This window comes from Phytophthora sojae (assembly GCF_000149755.1).
Source record: "Phytophthora sojae unplaced genomic scaffold PHYSOscaffold_1, whole genome shotgun sequence".
NCBI lineage: Eukaryota > Oomycota > Peronosporomycetes > Peronosporales > Peronosporaceae > Phytophthora > Phytophthora sojae.
This window is the reverse complement of record NW_009258115.1, coordinates 6,440,981-6,461,524: the sequence shown is the minus strand read 5'-3', so window position 1 is coordinate 6,461,524 and position 20,544 is coordinate 6,440,981. Positions and strand designations below refer to the sequence as shown.

At 55.5% G+C, this 20,544-nt stretch overlaps 7 protein-coding genes across 7 annotated transcripts; 5 read left to right on the top strand and 2 right to left on the bottom strand.

The window, feature by feature from the left end:
- Positions 1 to 162: 162 nt before the first annotated feature.
- Positions 163 to 912, top strand: PHYSODRAFT_309329 (hypothetical protein; the record flags this gene model as incomplete). Its single annotated transcript, XM_009517444.1, has 1 exon — positions 163 to 912. The coding sequence occupies one exon, from the start codon at positions 163 to 165 to the stop codon at positions 910 to 912; it is 750 nt and encodes a 249-aa protein (XP_009515739.1).
- A 199-nt stretch (positions 913 to 1,111) lies between these two features.
- PHYSODRAFT_294020 (hypothetical protein) lies at positions 1,112 to 1,563 on the top strand (the record flags this gene model as incomplete). Its single annotated transcript, XM_009517443.1, has 2 exons — positions 1,112 to 1,165; positions 1,195 to 1,563. The coding sequence occupies 2 exons, from the start codon at positions 1,112 to 1,114 to the stop codon at positions 1,561 to 1,563; spliced, it is 423 nt and encodes a 140-aa protein (XP_009515738.1).
- Positions 1,564 to 1,590: 27 nt separating this feature from the next.
- On the bottom strand, positions 1,591 to 2,054 carry PHYSODRAFT_353538 (hypothetical protein). Its single transcript, XM_009517442.1, has 2 exons — positions 2,005 to 2,054; positions 1,591 to 1,933 (listed from the first exon to the last, which is right to left on the bottom strand). The coding sequence occupies exons 1-2, from the start codon at positions 2,029 to 2,031 to the stop codon at positions 1,694 to 1,696; spliced, it is 267 nt and encodes an 88-aa protein (XP_009515737.1). The 5' UTR covers positions 2,032 to 2,054; the 3' UTR covers positions 1,591 to 1,693.
- Positions 2,055 to 2,216: 162 nt separating this feature from the next.
- PHYSODRAFT_475346 (hypothetical protein) lies at positions 2,217 to 3,967 on the top strand (the record flags this gene model as incomplete). Its single annotated transcript, XM_009517441.1, has 8 exons — positions 2,217 to 2,327; positions 2,408 to 2,482; positions 2,557 to 2,653; positions 2,736 to 2,935; positions 3,003 to 3,195; positions 3,254 to 3,317; positions 3,392 to 3,674; positions 3,899 to 3,967. 8 exons carry the CDS (start codon positions 2,217 to 2,219, stop codon positions 3,965 to 3,967), a joined length of 1,092 nt encoding a protein of 363 aa, XP_009515736.1.
- Positions 3,968 to 7,431: 3,464 nt separating this feature from the next.
- On the top strand, positions 7,432 to 9,654 carry PHYSODRAFT_468882 (hypothetical protein; the record flags this gene model as incomplete). The annotated part of the gene is made up of 2 exons (XM_009517440.1): positions 7,432 to 8,551; positions 8,699 to 9,654. 2 exons carry the CDS (start codon positions 7,432 to 7,434, stop codon positions 9,652 to 9,654), a joined length of 2,076 nt encoding a protein of 691 aa, XP_009515735.1.
- A 2,228-nt stretch (positions 9,655 to 11,882) lies between these two features.
- Positions 11,883 to 17,941, bottom strand: PHYSODRAFT_353536 (hypothetical protein). The gene has a single exon (XM_009517439.1). It carries the CDS (start codon positions 17,757 to 17,759, stop codon positions 16,830 to 16,832), a length of 930 nt encoding a protein of 309 aa, XP_009515734.1. The 5' UTR covers positions 17,760 to 17,941; the 3' UTR covers positions 11,883 to 16,829.
- Positions 17,942 to 18,292: 351 nt separating this feature from the next.
- PHYSODRAFT_552205 (hypothetical protein) lies at positions 18,293 to 20,421 on the top strand (the record flags this gene model as incomplete). Its single annotated transcript, XM_009517438.1, has 7 exons — positions 18,293 to 18,622; positions 18,704 to 18,940; positions 19,017 to 19,073; positions 19,158 to 19,358; positions 19,428 to 20,048; positions 20,126 to 20,210; positions 20,297 to 20,421. The coding sequence occupies 7 exons, from the start codon at positions 18,293 to 18,295 to the stop codon at positions 20,419 to 20,421; spliced, it is 1,656 nt and encodes a 551-aa protein (XP_009515733.1).
- Between the last annotated feature and the right edge of the window lie 123 nt (positions 20,422 to 20,544).

Sequence of the window (20,544 nt, the reverse complement as noted above, 5' to 3'; positions counted from 1 at the left end):
ACTCCCGTGAGTGCCAACCAGGCTTCAAGTGGAATGCTAGCTTGACTCAATGTCACCGACAGGGACACTAGGAGTCTCGATTTGAGCTCATTTCCCAACTCGACGCAGCTCCGTCAAGCCTCCTTACGCCGCCATAGTCAAGCGCGATACCTGCGTCCAGCTATGCGATTCCTCTATACCATCATCGCCGCTGTTTCGCTGTTTGTCGCTGGGACTGCTGCTGCCAACACGCAGTTCTGCACGCAGGACCAAAAGCAACTCGCGAACAAGCTGCACGAACAGAACGAGGACCCGGCCAAGTCGTGCTATCGAACTGCCAACGGCGACATCACGACCCTCACTACGACTCGCCTGTGTCCGCTGCCAGAGTGCGTGGCTTGGCTCGAGTATATGGCGGCAAACGCCCCGGACTGCTACTACGACAGCACCAACTACGCGACGGCGTACGCTGCCAAGAGTGCGGCCTGCACCGGCGGGTCGAGTGAAAGCGCCAGCGGAAGCTCAAGTGGAAGTCTATCGTTGAGCTTGAGCTCTAGTGGGAGTGAAACCTCAGCAGATTTACTCAACAAGACCAGCAGCGGTAGTCTTGAAACTATGAGTGAAGATCGAGACCTCAACACGACGGACTCACGCAATGGCTCCAGTGACAGCTCTACAGTCGGAAGCATGGCAAGCGTTGGCGGGAACGTTGGTTCCTCGTCCAGCGATCTTGAGATTGATACAACAGCAGCCCCGACGCCCACCCCGACCGAAGACCTGACAATTGAAGACTCGCCCAGCGCTGGAGCCAGTGACTCTTCCAACAGCTCAACACCCACCCCGACGACGAATGCCGCCGCCTCGTTGGATTCAATTCATTCGCTTGTCGCGGTGCTCTTTATCGCAGCTGCTGCTATAGTGATCGAGCAGTAGTAGGATCGGGTATGTAGGGTATGTACACGTTGTAACACGCGCCGTTGCTTGTATTTCAGAGAAATCTTACTGGTCTCATTTCCGTTTTGTTGCAAATAGCGAATGAAACCAACGCACTCGAGAACGATGTAGCTGGAACCTCACTTCTTCATCCCCAGAACGCTAAGGAGGCCGAAGGATGGATCCAACACCACTTACCATGGATGAGCTGGCTCGCGCGGCGCAGCTCGGAAGCAGATACGTAATGGAGCACGTAAGTTTCTGCATTTTGTGTCCCGGTAGCTATGCTGGCAAATACTGATCCCAGTAATGGTGCAGATGTCATTCCGCCAGGTTCTGGAACTGTCCTACGGAGCAGGAGGCGTATACCCAACACTCGTTGGCTATGCCCTCGGTGCCATTTCCGTGCTGTTCTTCGTCCGCGGTGCCTTCTGGACAGCGCGTCTTGTTCCTGCTATCATCTGCCTCATGGTTCTTTTGCGCACTCTTCACGACCTTGACCGCAAGTCCCTCGAGTGGCTGCTCATGGTGGCAGCAGCAACCGGAGTTTGCTGTACGTACGTGCAGCTTGCGTCGTTGGATCTCGTTCGCGAACACTTCGCGTTCAAGGAGACGTCCAAGACCAAGGATCAGAAGAAGAAACACGACTAAAATCGACAAAAACGCAACAACCGTCATGCATCACAGCTTCGTGTTGGTATTAAACGTAAATTGACTGGCGAACAGACATTCTTTTTTTCCTTGTTCTTGTTGGTAGCTGCCCGCTGGACGTGCCACCTTTTCAGGCCGCGTCGGCCATCGCCGACAGCACCGCCGCATAGCTCACGACGAACATGGAGCCGGCGACAGCGACGCCGACCCCAAGTGATGGCAGCAGCCCCATGCTCTTGTCAGCTTCCACGGCGTTGGCAACAGCCGCAGCCTGGTGCTCGCGCGGGCGTCGAGCCATCACGGGACTGCGGCGGTTCACCACGTTCGAGTGCAGCTTTTCCGCCTGCAGCTTCTCGAACGACCCGGACACCTGCGGCGAATTATGGGGTTAACTATGCTGGTATTGATATGTATAGCTATGCAGAGCTAAGTGTGGCCTACCCTGCGGTGCTGCAGCGCGGCAGACATGGAGCGATCGCCCGAGTTCTTCCTCATCGTCCCTGGTGCTTGGCCACTTCAACAACGCTTGAAGGTCGCCTAAAAGATTTTATTGTGCTCTGTCCAATCGCACAAGCTTATCACGAAAATCGGAATAATGACCAATGGGCGAGGATTGCAAGACGGTCGCCATTAATTCGGTCGGCAGTTGAGCAATGACGTTGTTGGGACTCGAGACGCTGGCGCTAGCGCTGCAGACGGCGGCGTTGGTGTGGCTCTGGTGGGGGCAATCGGGACCAACATCCGACCAACTCCAGAAGATTCAGGTTGGAGTTAACTTCTCCCATAGCTCGTGCGAATACGGTGTGGTGTTGACATGTTGCCTTTTATTTTGTTGCTGATGCAGGAGCTGGAGAGTGATGCAGCCAAGAAGGAGAAAGCGCGAGTTGATGAGCGACGAGGCCGCGTCGCCGCAGAAAAGGTTGGTCAACATGGTGACTTTGTTGATTTATTACCAGGGCACGATGCTGACTGGTGCGTACGATGGGATTCTAGGAGCTGCGACGCGTGATGGAGGAGAAGCTGGACACCAGCAAGGGCTGCTTCGTACAGCCTGTGGGGACTGTTCACTCTTGCTTCAAGGTCTGCTTAGGTACTGTTCTTGTTAGCTAGTTTTTGATAGCGTTTCTGCTGAAGGCTAAGTGGTTCTTTGCAATGCGGCACGTGGGTTGCAGGTACACCCCGTCAAGGCTCGCTGGCACCGTCGACGAGAGCAAAGATTACTTTTCAGCGGAGTATTTCGCCGGATACGCTGATTGGGCTGGAGGATTTCAGTCACGTCTGGATTGTCTTCGTGTTCCATCAAAACACGAACGGCAAGAACACCCGAGCGCATGAAGGCCTTCGGTCGGACAGTCATCGTCATACATTCCGGGTACGTTGACGACCATACCCGCCAATAGCGATGTGCAGCAACTGCTGACGAAAAGATTGTGAAACAGGCTAAGATTTCGCCACCTATGCTGAAGGAGCGGGTCGGCATCTTTTGCACTCGGTCGCCGCACCGCCCGAACCCCATTGGAATCACGCTGGCGAAGATTGAGCGCGTCGACATGCGCAAGCGCACAGTGTTTCTCTCCGGGGTTGACTTGCTAGATGAAACTCCTGTGCTGGATATCAAGCCGTATATTGCAGGTACGAAGGAAAGCACCTCTTTGCCAGACAAAAAAGCGTCTCTGACTTTGCTTTACAGCTTATGATAGCCTACCGGATGCGCTAGCAGCAAACTGGGTGTCAACTCCGCAGCCACCTATTGAGTACGTATTTTACTGAAGAAAGATGCATTTATTAAGTCTGTACTCGAACTCACGATAATGCTCATCATCCTCAGAATCGAATGGGAATCCGACGCCTTGGTTTCGACAATCCACAAGCTGTCCGAAAAGTCCGTGCACTATCGCGGTGCACCCGACACTTTCGTTGCCGCCATCAAAGAAGTGTTGCAGGTGGACGTCCGCAGCAAGTATCAGACTCGTCGGTGGACATCCCCGGACTACGTGAACTACCAGATCGTCGACAACGTCCGAGTCCAGTACCGGTTTGCCTTGCTGCCACAACCGGACGGCGTCAGCGGCATCGACGCCGCGCGCATTGAGATTTCTGCAGTTGAGGAAGTGAAGGCCGATACGCCAATGCCACTGGAGCAGGCTCAAGACGACGCTGTGGAGCCATAGAGATATGATGCCGAGTAGCTTAGATTCGAAGCTCATGCCAATCAAAACAACTTCAACTTGCAAGAAACTTTCTTACTTCATCTCCATATCCTTTTCGATAGGTCCGATTTTGGCCCTGTTTTTAGCGAGCTCACTGACAAATAAATTCGCGCCAAGTAGTGAAGAGGTCCATGCCTGTCATGGCTGTGAGCCTCCCGCCCGCCACCTCCTCGACGCCAGCGACTCCCAGGTAGACACCACTGCCTCGACGACTTCCTTCTGTTGTAGTTGCCCAACGCTCACTCCCTGTACCTTGTTGTGTGGCGCACAGTGGCTCGAACCCCGAGACTGAAGCTCTGCCGAGCATGGCGCCGTCCACTGGGGCTTCTGCGCCTGCTTCTCCAGCGAAAGCTGGCTCGTTAGCACCGCCGGAGAAGCAGAAAGCACCTGTAATTGAGCCGGCTGCTGAGAAGCCTGCGTCGAGCAAGAGACGTCGCGATCGCAACAGGAAGTCGAAGCCCAAGCCCAAGCCGAAGAAGAGGGACTCGGCCCAATGCGTGGGCTACTACATCGACGCCCTGGACAAGAAGATGCTGTGGGGGGAGGCTCGCATCATCCAGTGCAATCTGACCACTCAGAAGATCAAGGTGCACTTTGTGGGCTGGAGCAAGAACTACGACCTTTGGACGGATCCCATGTCCATTACGGCGCACGGTCGCTACGCCCGTAAGTTGGCCAACTGCGTCCTAAACCTGGGTAGTAGAGATCGGGATACTAATATCTTGCTGTGGTTGCACTTTGTTTTTCTGCATTGCAGCCCGCACCGTTGACAAAAGCCTGAAGAGCTGGGATGGCGACATGCACCTGTTTGAAGACATGCTCGGGACGATCGAGGAGTCCATGTTCACTCCCGTACCAGTTCTAGCAGAGGAAAAGCCGCAAGCCACTTCAGCACGGAACCCTGCTAAGAAGAAAACCGATGGAAAGAAGAAGGCTCCAATCGAGAAGAAGACTGCTACGGAGAAGCAGGTATCCGGTGAGAAGAAGGCCCAGGAACCTCCCAGTGACAAGAGGATATCCGGCGGAAAAGTTGCCACTGCTCGCCAGCCTGAAAGGTCTGCAGCAAAGCGCAAGGCAACTGCGATTACTGGTGAGAAGACCAACTCGAAGAGCACGCCTGGAGCGACGAAGCCCGCTCCAACTACTGTCAAACGTTCAGCAGCAGCAGTACCGAAGGGAAAAGAAAACCAAGCGGAGAATCAAGAACCATCTCGAAGCACCAAGCGACAGAAGCGTGAGGTGCCGCAACAACCTACAGCAGCCGCCCCAACGTCAGGAAAGTCTCGTTCAGGAAAGGAGAAGAAGAAAACGTCACCTCCCAAGGAGCTGCCCCTGTTTCGCCATTTGGAGCTAGACGACGGCACCGTCGTTGATTTCTCAGCGCAACGCGAGGAGGCGCGGACGGAGCGGGAGGCTATGCAGAGTTTCCTGGATAAGTGCACTTTGATCTGGAAGAAGCAGCTGAGCGCGATATCTGTACAATAAAAGCTGGCGAACGCGGCGAAGTAGTGAGAGCAAGGCATTAAGATGCCCATTAACAAATTCAGGCATCGACGTATTTGAAGATTGAAGGAGACTGCCATTTACACACACCACTATTTGCTGCCCCCCCCCCCGAGCACAATCGCATGTGGGAAATGCAACGCGCTAAGCTCGTTGGGCATGAAGCAAGGTCGTTTCAAGGCTATTTCTCACACTGGTTGCGCTAAACGGCCACAGTTCTCGGGACTCAACCAGATTGCTGAACTCGAGCGAATCGAAGGGCGGTCTCGATCATGGAGGAGACGCAGAAGGCTCCGTCACGGCAGCACCCGTACGGCAACACCGCTCCCAATATGAAGCGGCGCTACTCGTTTTCACGTGAAGCAAGCGAGGCAATAGGACAGGTACGCAATGCTAGCTTGTCACGGGCCATCTCATCTCATGCTTACGAACGTGTGCGATATAGGGGAAACTTCAAGCAAGCGGGCATGGAAGCCCCGAGAAATCACCGCGGAAAGCGTTTTCATTCCCCTCGATGACTGGGATACATGAATCAGCGGAGTATTGGGGCGAGCTTCGGGTACACCAGCAAGAAAGCAAGCAGGCAACTTCCGCAGCAAAAGTTGAGGATGTGTTACCAGCTACCGTTAGTCAAGCCGACGATGTGTCTTTGATGCTGGATATCAAGGGACGATCCGGGTCGGGACGCTTCAGTGATGACGATAGCGATGGTTCGTCGTACTCTTCGGTCTGCTCCGATGAAGAAAACTCTCCCACACCTTCTGCTTCGTCGTCGGTCACCTCGAGTTCACCTTTGTTGCGTCGTGCGCCTTCTGGTGGTGGATTCCAGACGCTGCACAGTGAAGCAAGCGAACACTCGTCCATCGACAGCATACCTCGCCAAGAAAAAGCTTTGGAAGGGCCAACCTCAGCGAAGGACGAGAGACCAAAGCCGAGATTGAGCTTGGACATGTCCATGGAAAAGCATTTATCTCCAAAGCTGAGTCCAAACAAGCTGCGGGTGAGAGACGATAGTGCCGTAGACAGTGATGACGACCTACCTGACTGGCTTCGAGAGCGTACCGTACTCTCTCCGCCTGCCTCGACGATTAAAACGCCAGCGCGGTCACCACAGCAGATCGAGGATGAGATCCGTTTTGCCGTCGATTCAGCAGCCGCCCGAGTGCAGCAAGAACTTGGGCGTCGCGAGCAGTTCCAAAGTGCGTTGCAGTCAGCTGCGGCTTACCCAGGGACGCCAATGAATGGAGACAACCAGTCGGCTATCTCGAAACTGTTTCCGGGTGATGATGGGAATGACTTCAAACTATCGGATGGTTCGTTTGATGCGGTCGATGAAAAGGACACACAGCCTCTTCCAAGCAATGATGTCATTGTAAATGATAAGATTCAAGGTGAACTCTTGCTGCTGATGGAGGTTGTCATTGGCGATGGCCGTACCGAGACCATTGAGATCCACGAAGGTGATAGTCCAGATGCGTTAGCCTCGACTTTTGCGCAAAAGCACGCGTTGAAACCCGACGCGGTGCCAAAATTGCGAGGACTAATCCAAGACCAACTAGATGCATTAGCCGAGACTGAGCAGGAAGAGACACTGCAACCAGAGCAAAGCGCTGCAGACGACTGGGCAAACGACTGGAGCGAAGAGTCCTTCGTAAGTCCTTCGACAGCCGCGTTTGTAGCTCCAGAAGCTAGTATTGTGCCCATCCAGGCGAATTCGCCGTCGATTTTACAGCCCGAGAATGCTGTTGCACCGCAGCAAACACACGAACGGGAAAACCACCGCGAGTACAGCTACAATAACCTCATGGCCAGATACGGTCACTACTCGCAGCATAGTGACAAGGTTGACCCTGAAGGGAGCAGTGCGCGTCGGTCGGTATCAAGTGAGCCTGCTGTAGCTTACAACTCACAGGCAGTGGAGTATACTCGTTCTGTTGAGCGGCTGTCGGCATCGTCGTCAGCTCCAGCTTTTACGACGATGATTCATAGCAGTCGAAGTAGCAACTCAAAAAAGAAGACGAACCTTGCGGATGCTCCTGCGTATGAGCGCTTGTACGCTCTGGCAGAGTCAAAAGACAAATGGATCCAGCGCGCCCAGAAAGCGAAGGAGATCGAGAAGGCTCGTGACGAGGAAAGATTGCATCGTGTCGAGCTGATGGCGGCAAAGTCTCGCGAGATGGTAGCGAATCGTACCAACGGAGGCTACGCGCATATCGGCGAGCGGCTCCATGACGAAGCACTATCAGATATGGCCAAGAAGGTGCAGCGTCATGAACGTCGTGTGGCTGAGCGTGAGGAGCAACAAGACTGGATGTGTCCGAAGTGTGCATATGTGAACCAGTATACCGATTCTCGATGCCAGAACATTGTGGCATTAGCACGCCAAACGTCGAAGCCCCACCGCGGTAGGTCCCCTACCTCATCAAACACCGGGCGTCGGGGGACTGCAACTACTAGCTCCAACAGTTCGTTTGGCTTTCTGGAGTCACACCCCGAGGTACTTTGCGGTCAGCCGAAACCCGAACGGCTTTTCCAGCCAACGCTGCTCACAACTTCAGCTGGTGTCATGAAGGCGGTTAGCGCCAACAAGGACAACTCGACGCGCGTGGCAAGTTTGCGTCGCGAGCGTCACCGAAGCGCAATTGAAGAAGAGTTCCAGCAAACGTGTCCATTTCGCCCGAAGATCAATATCGTGTCGGAGGAGATCGTGCGTGAAAAGCTCGAGACTGCCGCTGCTGCAGCTGCTCTGCATGGCGAAGCACCACGGCCGCGAAATCCACACCATGAACTCTACGAGAATTCATTCCAAGCTCGAGCGCTGCGAGAGGAGCGCGAGGAGGAATACTTCAAGCAGTTCCCATTCAAGCCGGATATTGGTGTCAATGCGCTCTGGGTGGCCCCTGACAAGTCCCAAAGTGACTTTGTCGAGCGTCTAGCGGTTGACAAATACCACGAGCTGGAGCGTAAGCGTGTTGCGCTCTATGACAAGTACACCCCAGACCGTGATCCTCACACTGGTAAAGAGCTCTTCAAGCCAGAGATTGGCCGTGCACCCGCGTTTGCACGCAACAAACAAGGTCTACCAATTGGAAACTTTTTGCACGCTGCTCACCGTGAGCAGCAAGAGTACCACCGCCAGCTACTGGAAAAGGACCAGCGCGAGATCAAGAAGAAGTCGCAGCAAACTTTCGTGTCGGAGGCATCGCGACAGGCGCTTGAGCGGCGAAAAGCTGGTACGTGTACGCGAATTTTTGATGCTCTCCTCGAGTTATCTCGTCAACCCAAGACATCAGCATCAGCTCCACCTGAGTCAAATTCTTCGCGTCCGGAGCTCTCAAAGGATGAAGGGCAGCATGACACCCAACAGGAGGAAACCTGCGAAGAAGTTCTACCAAGCCGGGTCGATCTCTCAGCATTTCCAGCGGAAATCTCGCGCGTGGTTGCGATTGTGTTCGAGTATGCCAACCATGCTCCGATCTCACGCGACTCTTTCTCGAAGTATATGGATCGCCTCGTGCGCGAAGTGCCTGGAATTACCTACTCGCAGATCATCTTTCTGGCTGAGTATCTCCACACGGACAGAGGTGGTCGACACCGCCACCAGCTTCACCATTCGGACCTCGAAAGAGAATCAGCCCTTGCAGCAGCCGAGGAGAAGGAGCTGACTTTCCACCCAGTGATTGACAAGAACTCCCGTGAGATTGCTACCAAGCACGGTCGCGTGTCGAGCTCCAAGGTCTTCCAAGCGCTCAACCAATACTACGACCACTACCTGGAGCGGAAGGAGCAGCTCCGCAAGCAGCAGCAGCGTGACTTTAGGAAGTCACACCCATTCCACCCGACGTTGGTCACGAAGGCGCATCAGCGCGAGCCTGCAGCCACTGCTTTCTACGATAAGATCCGAATGGGTAACAGCGAAGACTCGGGTAGGGCTGTGCCTTGGGGAGCTACTGCATCCGTGTCGTCGGCGTCCGCGTCCTACCGACACGCCGGAGCATTGTGTCCACCTCCTACCCCGCTCCAGACGGCGCTGTCGAATGCGAGGCCTTATGTGCGTCCCATTGAGGCTCTCGAGAGCAACGAGCGCAGCAGGTTCTACACTGCAGCAACCGCCGATGAAGCTCAACTTGACGATGGAGCAGGAAACATGTCGAGGAGCTCCTCAAGCTCGCAGCTCCTGGAAGACGCGGAGCTCACGTCCCGAGTGCTCGCGGCACTGGATGAGAAGCCCTCGGCTGTCTCTCCACCCCCCGCTCCAGCATCATACCGCCTGACGAAGTCCCTGTCGGTCAGCGACATCTCTAGTGGGTCTAGCAAAGTATGCTCCGTGCGATCGCCCGAGGATGCAGCGCTAAGCCCCATGAACTATGGCATTTAGTGCCACAACTTCAACCTCTAAATAGGAATTTCCACTTCAACTCTCTCATATATCATACCGTGACTACCCATCAAGTTGTGAGGCATGCTCTACTCAATTCTGTCGCACAATTTGTGCTTTATTCACATCTTCGGCTGTGCTGAAGTGTTAGATGCCATGATGACTTCTCTGTGCTGCACAAACGACCAAAACACAAGATCGTCAGACTCGAGAGTTCTAGTTCGCAACCTGACAAGTTGAGTATGAGCACTCCAGCGCTGTGCATATCTCTATGAGCATGTATAGAATTAAACCACGTACTAAAGCTAGCTATGGATTGCTACGAGTGAATAACTGACAGCAAGAGCTGCTCGCTCGTCCACGAAAAGATCTTTACTTCGACTTTTTATCCCACTCACTTTATCACTATGATCTAGCTCCTTCACTACTGGGTCGTACCGCACGCGAAATGGCCTTCCATACAATGTTCCCTAGCGCTTCTTTCGCACTTTCCCGTTTGCACAGGCTAACATTCTGAAGTTATAATAACAAGCCTTACTCATGAAACATATTTACTTAAGTACTAAGTATACTCAATAAATATACTCATGATGTAGCGTGAGTACAGTACGCTAACACCTTTGTGCGGCCTACTTGTGCAATCAAATCCGAAAGTCGCAAAATTCATATTGCAAATTTCTAGTTAGCAACTTCAATTACGCATTCAAAGATGGAATTACGGCAATCAAATTCGTACAGTAAAGTAGGGTACTACTACTGGTCCGACGAGCCCTGCTACATGCCGTACACTATGTCCTCGTTGTTCGCCTTGGTGACGAAGTCGCGACAGTGCAGCTACATGCTGGCCACCAGCGCTGGGGTCATCACGTTCATGTTAGCGGTCGCGGCGCGCTCCAGGATGTGCATCTGGCGTTCCGAAATGGAGAGGATCTCACCGTTGCTGTCTGGCTCACGCGAGCGATCGTAGATTGCGTGGCGATCCAGAGCCAAGTCTCGCTTAATGCGGGATTTTAGAACGCTGCTTCTCGAGGACGGTGTGGCGAGTAACGTGGCCTTGGAGGGACATCTGCGAAGAAGAAGGCGAATTGCGAAGTGAGCTCCCCTCGGTCGGCGTCGGCTATAGTGCGCGCCAAACCGCGCGCCCTTGCTTTTGGCGCGAGCGCAGCTCCGTCTTCCGTTTTGGCGTGAGCACAGCACGCCAGCTTACGTAGCCATGGAGATCTTGGACCTCTGGTCCAACTTTGATTGCCGTAATTCTATCTTTGAATGCGTAATTGAAGTTGCTAACTAGAAATTTGCAATATGAATTTTGCGACTTTCGGATTTGATTGCACGTTGGTACGAAGTAGGCCGCACAAAGGTGTAGTGAAAAACAAAATTGTGAGCGCAAGCACGATATAGAAGCCACGACTATACTATACGTAGTACGTTGTCGGGCTGCGTGGTAGCTAATAACGTGACTGCGGACTCCCTCTACGATAGGAAGTGCCAAGTTGGCACTCGAAGGGTGCCATGAACAGCAACACTACGGTACGCTGGGGTGGTCGGATGTGTTCTGGGTCTTCAACAGGGCGTACGTGCCCTCACTGCTCGGAGCAGCTACGGGGCGGTCTGCTCCGTAGCGACTGGGAGAAGGGTTTCCCCAGGGGAACGGGAAGCTTTCCTGTAACGTTAATGTCAAGTTGCTGTGTGAGCTTCGTGAGACGTAATATCTTCTTCAACCTCTGATGATCTTGTCTACTGCAGCCAGTCTCTCTGAATCATTGCGTCAGTGTGCACACTGAATGAAGGTCTTGCTCATTGCCGCATGTCGCCCCTCTTGCTCAAACGCTCTAAGCAGCTCACCTCACTTGTCATATTTCCCGGTAGCTCCAACAAGATCACTCGCCAGGGTCAGCTTCATCGGTACACTTCGAATCGCCTACTTCCTCACAACCGTTTTTGGAACCCTGTGCTTCGTGCAGATGACCAACGCGACTACAACTAATGAGTTTGGCCAGCCAGTCGGGTTCGCTGTGGAGAACTGGATTCCTCCCCCGTTCCCACCGCACGCGACACTAACGGGGCAATATTGCAGTCTTGAGCCACTCAAGGCTTCGCCCCACGCTAAAGACCTCTGGAGTGCCCAGGCTGAGGACCCCAGCGGCGCCCGCTGGACCTACATGCCCTACGGCCCATTTGCGACGTTGGACGAGTTCGAGACGTGGATTATGGAGGGAGAACGCGCCAACGATCCGCAATTCTACGCCATCATCGTAGATGACAGCGCTGTAGGTTTCACCTCCTACCTGCGCATCGTGCCAAGCCATGGCATCGTTGAAGTTGGCCACATCTTCTACTCGCCTCGATTGGCGAAGACCCGCGCGGCTACCGAAGCCATGTACCTGCTCGCCGCCAACGCGTTCCGACTCGGCTATCGTCGCTACGAGTGGAAGTGCGACAGCTACAACATGCCGTCACGCGGTGCTGCTGTTCGCCTCGGGTTCACGTACGAGGGCACGTTCCGCCAATTGATCGTGTACAAGGGGCGCAACCGCGATACGTCGTGGTTCTCGATAATTGACGGGGACTGGAACAGGGGCCTAAAGGGTGCGTTTGAGCGTTGGCTAGCGCCGAGCAACTTCAATGAAGATGGCCAGCAGACGCTGAAGCTGTCAGAGCTGACGGCTCCGTACGTGCATGCCACGCCGTGAGCTCTTTGATCAGAAAGGAGGTGCTTTAGGCAATGCGAGAATGTGAGTAACTCAGTGTAATGGAGATCATTGAGAAACTTACCAACAAGGAACTATCTAGTTGTGCTTTTGGATGCACGACGCACAACATACTCCTATGAATGTAGCGTCTTCGTGAAGTGGCGTTCAATGTAGGGCGCATCAATTTGTCCGTTCGACCCAGTTATCCCTCATTCCGCTGCGCGAACGGCATCGTTTCGCACGTGTCGGCCATCGGCGCTTGCGTCGGATCGTGTCAACACCAATGGCGGATATCCATGATAGCCGCGACGGCGGCCCAAGCTTGCTTCATGTTGCTCGCGAGTGAATCGGTCGCACTTCTGATTAACTGATCAAGAACCTTGTACGGACCTCCAATTAAGCATTCTCACTTCAACTCTCCCGATTGGCATACAAAACTTATATATAGCCTAAAGCGAGCCACCGCATGCCGTTGCCCAGTGCAAAACGCCGCCGAAACCTCTTGCGGGCGAATGCGCGCGTCGGAAGTGGTGCATCCGGTGAGCGGGACGACGATGGCGGCGCCGCAACGCAAGACGACCTTCGTGCTGTACCAGCTGGTGGGCGAGCAGCTCGAGCCCGTGCAGGAGAGCAAGCCGCAGCGCGGACCCGACACCAACTGGAACGCCTTCGTGCTGCCGCTGCCGCCCGCCGGGGGCCGCGTGCGCCTCGCGGACGTGCAGAAGGCGTTTCCTCTGGGCAGCAGCTTCCACTTCGCCTTCCGCTGCGAGGACGGCGCGTTTCTGGACCTGACGAACCCGGAGTCGGCCGTGCCCTTCTGCGGCCGCAAGATCCTGGCGCGCATCACGCCGCTGGACCAGGAGCCGAGCGTCGAGTACGTGCACTACGAGGAGCCCCGGCAGGCGGTGGCCCCGCCCGCTCCGGCGCAAAACCCTGCGGTCACCAAGCTGCGCACGGAGAGCTATGGGAGCAGCACGGCGGAGCGACGCACCCATCGCCCCGATGACTACGAGGAGTTCGAGTCGACGACGTACGAGTCGCAAGGTACTGCTTGACTGGAACGTTGAAGATGGAGAGGACTGTAGGAGTGGGGAGCTGATTGTATTGCTTCTGTGCTGGGGTGTTGATTTAGATGAAGAGCCGCCGGCGCCGGTTGTGCGCTCGCCATCGCGTGAGAAGATGCGCAAGGAACAGCAGGCCGAGAGCGACTGGAACCGTAGCAGCTATCAGAGCGGCGGGAGTGGGTACCAGAACGTAGGAGACCGTGGCTCGAGGTTTGACCGTGATGATCGATACGACTCGAGCGGGAGTTCAGGTGGACGGAATACGTCGGAATGGGCTGAGGCAGGCAAGGACGCACAGGCCTACTTGCGGAAACAGACAGAACAGGCGTATGACTTTGCAAAGAAAATCTCGATTGAGGATGCGAAGAAGGGAGCGTCGGAAACCGCGAAGAAAGCCAAGAAGTGGGGTGGCTCCTTGTTGTCGTCGATTAGCGCGACGATTTCCAGCGCTAGTGCCAATGTTTCGAAGGTGGGTGCACGTAGTGATTGCAGATGTGAGTTTCGCGGGCTAATATTTTGTTTGAATGGATGACAGAGCGAAACGATTCAAGTTGGAGGCGTCAGCGTGCAAGTGGTGCGGCTGCTGGCTGAGGGTGCTTACGCGCAAGTGCTTTTGGTCCGATCATCGGCTACCAACGAAACCTTCGCGCTCAAGCGGATTCTTTGCCAATCACAAGAGGTTGAAAACGACGTACAAATGGAGCTGCAAGTTTTCCGCGTAAGGCCTATCTTGCTCTATTGTAACATGCCAATTTTCATCGTCTTGACTAACGCGTGTATTCGTGTGATGAACCTAGTCTGTCAAGCATCTCAATATTATGCCGCTGGTAGAGTTTTCTGAAGCACGAGTCCAACAAGGGATGGAGGTACGGCCAGTTTTCTTGGATCGAAGAGTAATGCTAGCTGTGAACTAACGCATTCTCCCTGCATCCCGCACATTAGTTCTACTTTTTGGTCCCGTATTTCGAGCGCGGTAGCTTGTGGGATGCGATCAACGCTGCATGCCAGTCGTCGTCACCTCTGTGGCCGTTCACACAACGAACAGCGCTCCATCTCTTCCACGGCATTTGCTCAGGTGTGCTGGCACTGCACCGTGCAGGTTTCTGCCACCGGGATATCAAGCCGCACAACATCTTGCTGTCCTCTTCATCCACGGGTGAGGATTTCCTTGCATATATCCCAGTGGTGACAGACTTTGGAAGCTGCGCTCCAATCCGCGTGGAAGTGGGCTCCCGGCGGAATTCACTGGAGCTGCAAGACGAAGCGAACCGCAAAAGCTCAGCTCCCTACCGGGCACCAGAACTTTTCGAGCCCACCGTTGACGTCGCTCTGGATGGCCAGTCGGACGTGTGGTCTTTAGGCTGCGTGTTGTAAGTATCGCGCGATAATTTCCCGCACATCTTTGGTAAGTTGATCCGCTGACCCTTTGCTTCCCATCCAGGTACACCATGGCATTTGGAACAAGTCCGTTCGAGCACCCGCGCGAGGTAAGTTGGAGCGTTTATGTTGAACACGCTAACGTTTGCCGGTTCCATCCAAAACTAATTCTTTCTTCACAATACAGGGTTTCATGAAGCTGGCTTGCATGAACGGACGGGTGTCTTTCCCTCCAGGTGAGTCTCGCAGCAATTGACAAAGCATGCAGCGAGCGAGCCAATGTCGGTTCGACCATACTAACGATCTTTTTGTTATCGTTCATAGAGCAAGGCGGCGTGGTGCACCACCGTGGCACACAGTTCACGGCCGAGTTCTGTGACTTCATCCGCGATATGCTGCACACAAACCCGGAGGAGCGGCCGTCGGTCCTGGACGCGCTCGAGTTTACGGAGGAGCTACTGAGCGACGAGATGCAGCGATAAGACCAGACCTTTCCAGGTACCGGTAGGTGTTTATCCACTTCTTTTCTGCATCAAACAAGTTTCAAATACAGCCACAGCTTCTTGGCAACCAAGTACCCCAAAGACTTCAATAAAAGTGAATCATGTTTAGAAAACCCCAAAAACTCAGCAGCGCGTTCGTCGCCGACATGAAGCGGCTTGATGTGAAACGAAGCAGCGACTTCACTGCACTTTGTCAGTCACAACTTTCCCCTATGACTGGCTTAAGCCAAGAAAGCGGCGACAAGACCCGCAGTAGCCGCCAACGCGGCGGAAACCGTGGCGGTAGTAGACGCAGCGCTTGAGCCGGCGGAGCTGTCGGTGGTCGTGCTGCTGGCAGTCGAGGGGGCGTCCGTCGCCCCCGCCGCCGCGAATGAGGCGGAGCTCGAGGTGACGCTCCAGCCGACGGATCCAGAGGACTCCGAGCTCGACTCGGTCGTGTTGGTGGCCGTGATGCCGCAGTAGTTGAGGAGCTTCTTGGCCGAGTACTGCAGGCCCCAGAGGTTGTAGCGGCAGTTGGGCAGCTCGTTGTACAGCTCCTGCAGCGCGGCCTTGCAGGACGTCGTGTCGCACATCTCGTCGGCCTGCGCCGTCGTCACCTGCAGCATCGTGCCGGACTGGAGGCCCAGCGCCGACTCGCACTGCGCCTCGCGCTCGTTGGAGGTCAGGATGGCCTCGGCGTCGTTCAGCTGCGTCGAGTTGCACTCCGGGATGGCCTCGAGGTCCGCCGAGAGGGAGGACGAGCGCGACGCGGACGCGGACGATAGCGCGGACGTCGAGCTGGACTGCGCCGAGGCAACGGCGGCGGCGGCGGCGAGCAGCAGCACGGGCGTGAAGGTTCGCATCGCTGTTACTGTGGAGCGAGGGAGACGCGGGCAGGCGTTGGGCAAAGGCCAAATGAAAGAGTCGGCACGCTTTTTACCCACACTTAAAAAATGGTCGCGACTATTTGAAGGGCAATCGGCAGGGACATGGACAGCTGCGGAGCGGTCGGGGATGCCAATGAGACGAGGAGCGAGCAAAGTCTTGTTGCGGTGCCGTGGCTTGAAGCTGCGCTATGTGGTGGTCGAGGCGTTCGTGGCGATGCCGCAGTGGTTGAGGAACTTGGAGGCCGAGTACTTGAGCCCCCAGAGCTCGTAGCGGCAGTTGGGCAGCATTGCGTACAGCGTGCGCAGCGCGTTGAGGCAGCTCTGCTGGCTGCACAGCTCGTCGGCCACGTCGGCGGACTGCAGCAGCATGCCGGACTTGATGTCGAACTTGTCCTCGCAGCGCAGTGTGTTGGGCTCGGTGGTTAAGATGGCTTCACCAATATTCAGCTGGTTGGTAGTGCACTCCGGGATGTCGTAGACTAGCGCAGCCGCGGCGTCGGTCGCGTTGGTTGACTCACTCGCGGTGGCAGCATTCACAGCAGCAGCAAGAGCGAGGACGAAGAAGAACAACAGGTGCGATCGCATCGTAGGCGCCGAAGAAATTGTGACGAGTCTCTATTTGTCCGCGATTCGATTTAGTCCCGCTGATGACGCAAATGTGACCCAAGAAGCCTACTGCAATGCGTTCCGGGCGAACAGAGCCCTCAGCCTAGGCACCTGGCTCTGGTCGAAGATGGAGTCGATGGATGCTCGCGCGATATCTAGAATTCGCTCCTCGCTAAGCGCGAATGCCTGAGCGGCGCGCACGTACTCGGTCGACAGGGTCGTGTCCAGCACGCCGTAGTCGTCCGTGCAGATACACATGGGGTAGACTTCCTGCTGCTCTTCACCGCGCTCGTTCGCGAGCAGCTTGCCGTGCGGGTGCGAGGTGAAGCCGCACACGCACAGTCCCGAGGCCTCGTGCTTCTCCTCCGCTGAGCATGTGCAGTCTCCGTCATTGCGGTATCTGGCCAATGTGTGCACGTTGGAGGTCAGACAGACCTCCACGGGGATCCGCAGCGCCAGCATCTTGGCGTACAGCGGCTCTGGTAAGCAGCAGGCATGGCCCAGGCGGTCCGGCCGGAAGCTGAGGATCCGGTCGGACTCGTCGTCGTCGAAGTGCTCGGCGAAGTGCACTGCCAGCTTGAGGCCGCCAGCTCGTGCTCGCTCCAGCACGTGCTCGAAGCGGAAAAACTCGGATTCGGGGCGCTCTGAGTTGCCGCTGAGGTCGATGCCCACGATGAACGGACAGTTCTGCTTGTTCTTGCGCTCAAGCGCCATGTCCACCGTGTCTTCCGCCAAGAGCAGCGACTGGTTGCGATTAATACTCAGCAGCAGTCGCACTTCAATGTCCAGATCCTTCCGCGCACGGCACTCATCGAGCGCCGACACCACTTCGTCCACGTAGTCTGCGCGCGTAGCTCCATCCTGCGGCAGGTCTCTGGGGGTCGACCGCAGCTCCAGGTACTTGACGTTCTCGGCCGCAAAGTCCTCCACCGCTTCGATGACGATCCTGCGCAGCACGCGTCGACTCACGACCACTTGGTGGATCAGCCCGAACATCTCGAAGCACTCCTCGAGGCTGCGGTTCCTGGGCAGCTGCAGCGGCTGCGTGCCGTTGCGCTGCGCTTCATCCTGAAGAACCTGCGCGAGCGTCGACGGCCGGATCGACCCGTGGATGTGCGCGTGCAGCTCCACCTTAGGCAGCGCTCGGCAGTACGCCGCAAGCGCGGGCCCCAGCACGTCCATCATGGCAAAATGATGTGCCCCACATCCTGGTGTGTACGCGTGGTGTGCGGTCTCTCTTCAGTTGCCGCGGTCACTTTTTCAAAGACGTGACGACAGCAAACCACGTTGCTGCTGCCCCACGCCACAACCGAACCCACCCGAGGACTCCAGAGCCTTAAGCCGCTGTAGTTAGTACAGTACTGTAGCCATCCATGATCGACCACTTCGTCATCTTCTCCAAGACGGGCATGGTGCTGTGGTCGCGCACGCTGTGCAAGCTGGGTGGCGACCCCGTGGACAACCTCATCAACCGCGTGCTCATGGAGGACCGCGCCGGCGAGAAGAAGTTCATCGACGACACGTACGCCATGCAGTGGGTGTTCGAGAACAAGCTGGACCTGGTCTTCGTGGTGGTCTACCAGAAGATCCTGCAGCTGCTGTACATCGAAGAGCTGCTGGAGATCGTCAAGAAGGACTTCATCGCGCTCTTCCCGCAGCAGATCGCCAACAAGACGCCCGTCAAGTACGAGGACAAGTTCACCAAGATCCTCAAGGCCACGGAGCTCAAGTTCACGGAGAAACAGACGCGCAAGGGCCCGCGCGCCTTCAATGCGTCAAAGAAGGCCAAGGCCAAGGGCGTCACGTCCAATACAGCGGGCAAGACGGCGTCGTCAGCGCGGTCTGCGGCGACTGCAGATGTACGTTGCTGCTTGTTGGTATTGGGAGAATTACGGTGTTGGCTGATGTGTTGGAGCGATTGCTGTGTATTGGTTGAGTAGTCGAGTGAAGATGGCAGTGATAGCCATACGTCGGATGGGAAGGACAAGGACCTGGAAGAGCTGGAGAACGAGGCAGCCCTGCGCTCGTCGAAGGTGCGCAAGATGCGCACGGGTCCGCGTCGTAAGTGCAAGGACAAGGCCGCGAAGGAGTCCAAGAAGAGCGGCAAGAAGATGACGAAATGGGACGACACCAAGGTGACCAAGAAGGAGGCTGAGGCGTTGGACCGCTCCAAGATGGTAAGGGTCATACAGTGCATGCTGCGGAGTGTTTATTTGATTGAATGCCTTACTAACTAAATGTTGACGTTGCCAGATTACTGCTGAGGAGGAGGAGGCTCAGCTCCGCGAGAAGCGTGAAGCTTACATTGGAGTATGTTTTCTATTCTTTATCATTACACAGCGAATTATGCAGAAGCTAACAGTATTTCATTGCGCTCGCGCTGTTATCGTGTAGGAAATGGAAGATAGCGACTCGGAAGAGTTTTCGGATACTGACGACGAGTCCGCCGCTTCCTCTGGCGCGGAGTCTGATGCGAGCAACAGCGGGTGGAGCTTTTCCAAGACGCGCCTCGGCAACTTCCTCAGCACTGTGTCCGGCAACAAGATTCTCGAGCGCGAAGACTTGGAGCCCGTTATCACGCCCATGCACCAAATGGTAGGCCTCGTTGCGTACGTGTACTGTATGTTGCCGTATTCATACTGACAGGTGTGTATTTCGTTGCAGCTGATCAGCAAGAATGTGGCCTCGGAGGTCGCGGATGAGCTGTGCGAGTCTGTCGTCACCACTGTGGTCGGTCAGAGACTCGAGAGCTTCACGCGCATTTCCACTGTCGTGCGCAAGGCTCTGGAAGCCGCACTGCTGCGTATCCTGACGCCGAAGAAGTCCACTGACGTGCTTCGCGAGATCTTGCAGGCCAAGGCCGAGGGTCGTGCGTACAGCATCGTCTTCGTGGGTGTGAACGGAGTTGGCAAGTCCACCAGCTTGTCCAAGGTTTGCTACTACCTGAAGTCCAAGGGCGTGAACGTTATGATCGCTGCGTGCGATACCTTCCGTTCCGGCGCTGTTGAGCAGCTGAACCAGCACGCCAAGGTGCTGGACGTGGAGTTGTTCCAGAAGGGTTACGCCAAGGACCCGGCCTCGGTGGCCAAGGAGGCGATCAAGTACGGCACTGAGAATGGCTACGACTGCGTGCTGATCGACACTGCCGGGCGCATGCAAAACAATGAGCCGCTGATGCGTGCACTCGCCAAGCTGGTGTCTAACAACGAGCCTGACCTGGTTCTCTTCGTCGGAGAAGCGCTGGTGGGCAACGACGGCATCGACCAACTGTCGATGTTCGACCGGGTACGTTGACGCCTCGCGCTCTTTTGGTACTTGTACACGTGGTTTGACCTCTGGTTTGCGCTGTTCTTTCCATCTAGGCGCTTGCGGACTACTCCGACCGTCGCGTGCCGCACCGCATTGATGGCATCGTCATCACCAAGTTTGACACGATCGATGACAAGGGTGAGTTTGACGGTTCCATTGTGATACCTAGCTTCTTGCGTGGCATGTTGGCTGACCATTCGCCTTACTCTTTGGTTTCCTTGCAGTTGGTGCCGCGGTGTCGATGGTATACAAGACCGGCCAGCCGGTCATGTTCGTGGGCACGGGTCAGAAGTACACGCACCTGAAGAAGCTGAACGTGCGCACGGTGTTGCGTCACCTTCTGCACTAAGAACGTTGAAGGCGCTGCTGCTGCTCACCCGATCTCACTTCAACTGCATGCTTCATATTGAGGACGGTTACTCTGCTTTTCCCTAACGCTCCGAATAGCACTCGACGTTGATGACTTCCAAGT

What these genes read in the sequence shown, in the direction of transcription:
- PHYSODRAFT_353538 (XM_009517442.1), bottom strand. Translation starts at nt 2,031, where the DNA reads ATGTCTGCCGCGCTGCAGCACCGCAGG. An exon ending in CCGCGCTGCAGCACCGCAGG is followed by an intron (nt 1,934 to 2,004) that starts GTAGGCCACACT and finishes AATTCGCCGCAG; the next exon opens with GTGTCCGGGTCGTTCGAGAA.
- PHYSODRAFT_353536 (XM_009517439.1), bottom strand. Translation starts at nt 17,759, where the DNA reads ATGTTCGGGCTGATCCACCAAGTGGTCGTGAGTCGACGCGTGCTGCGC.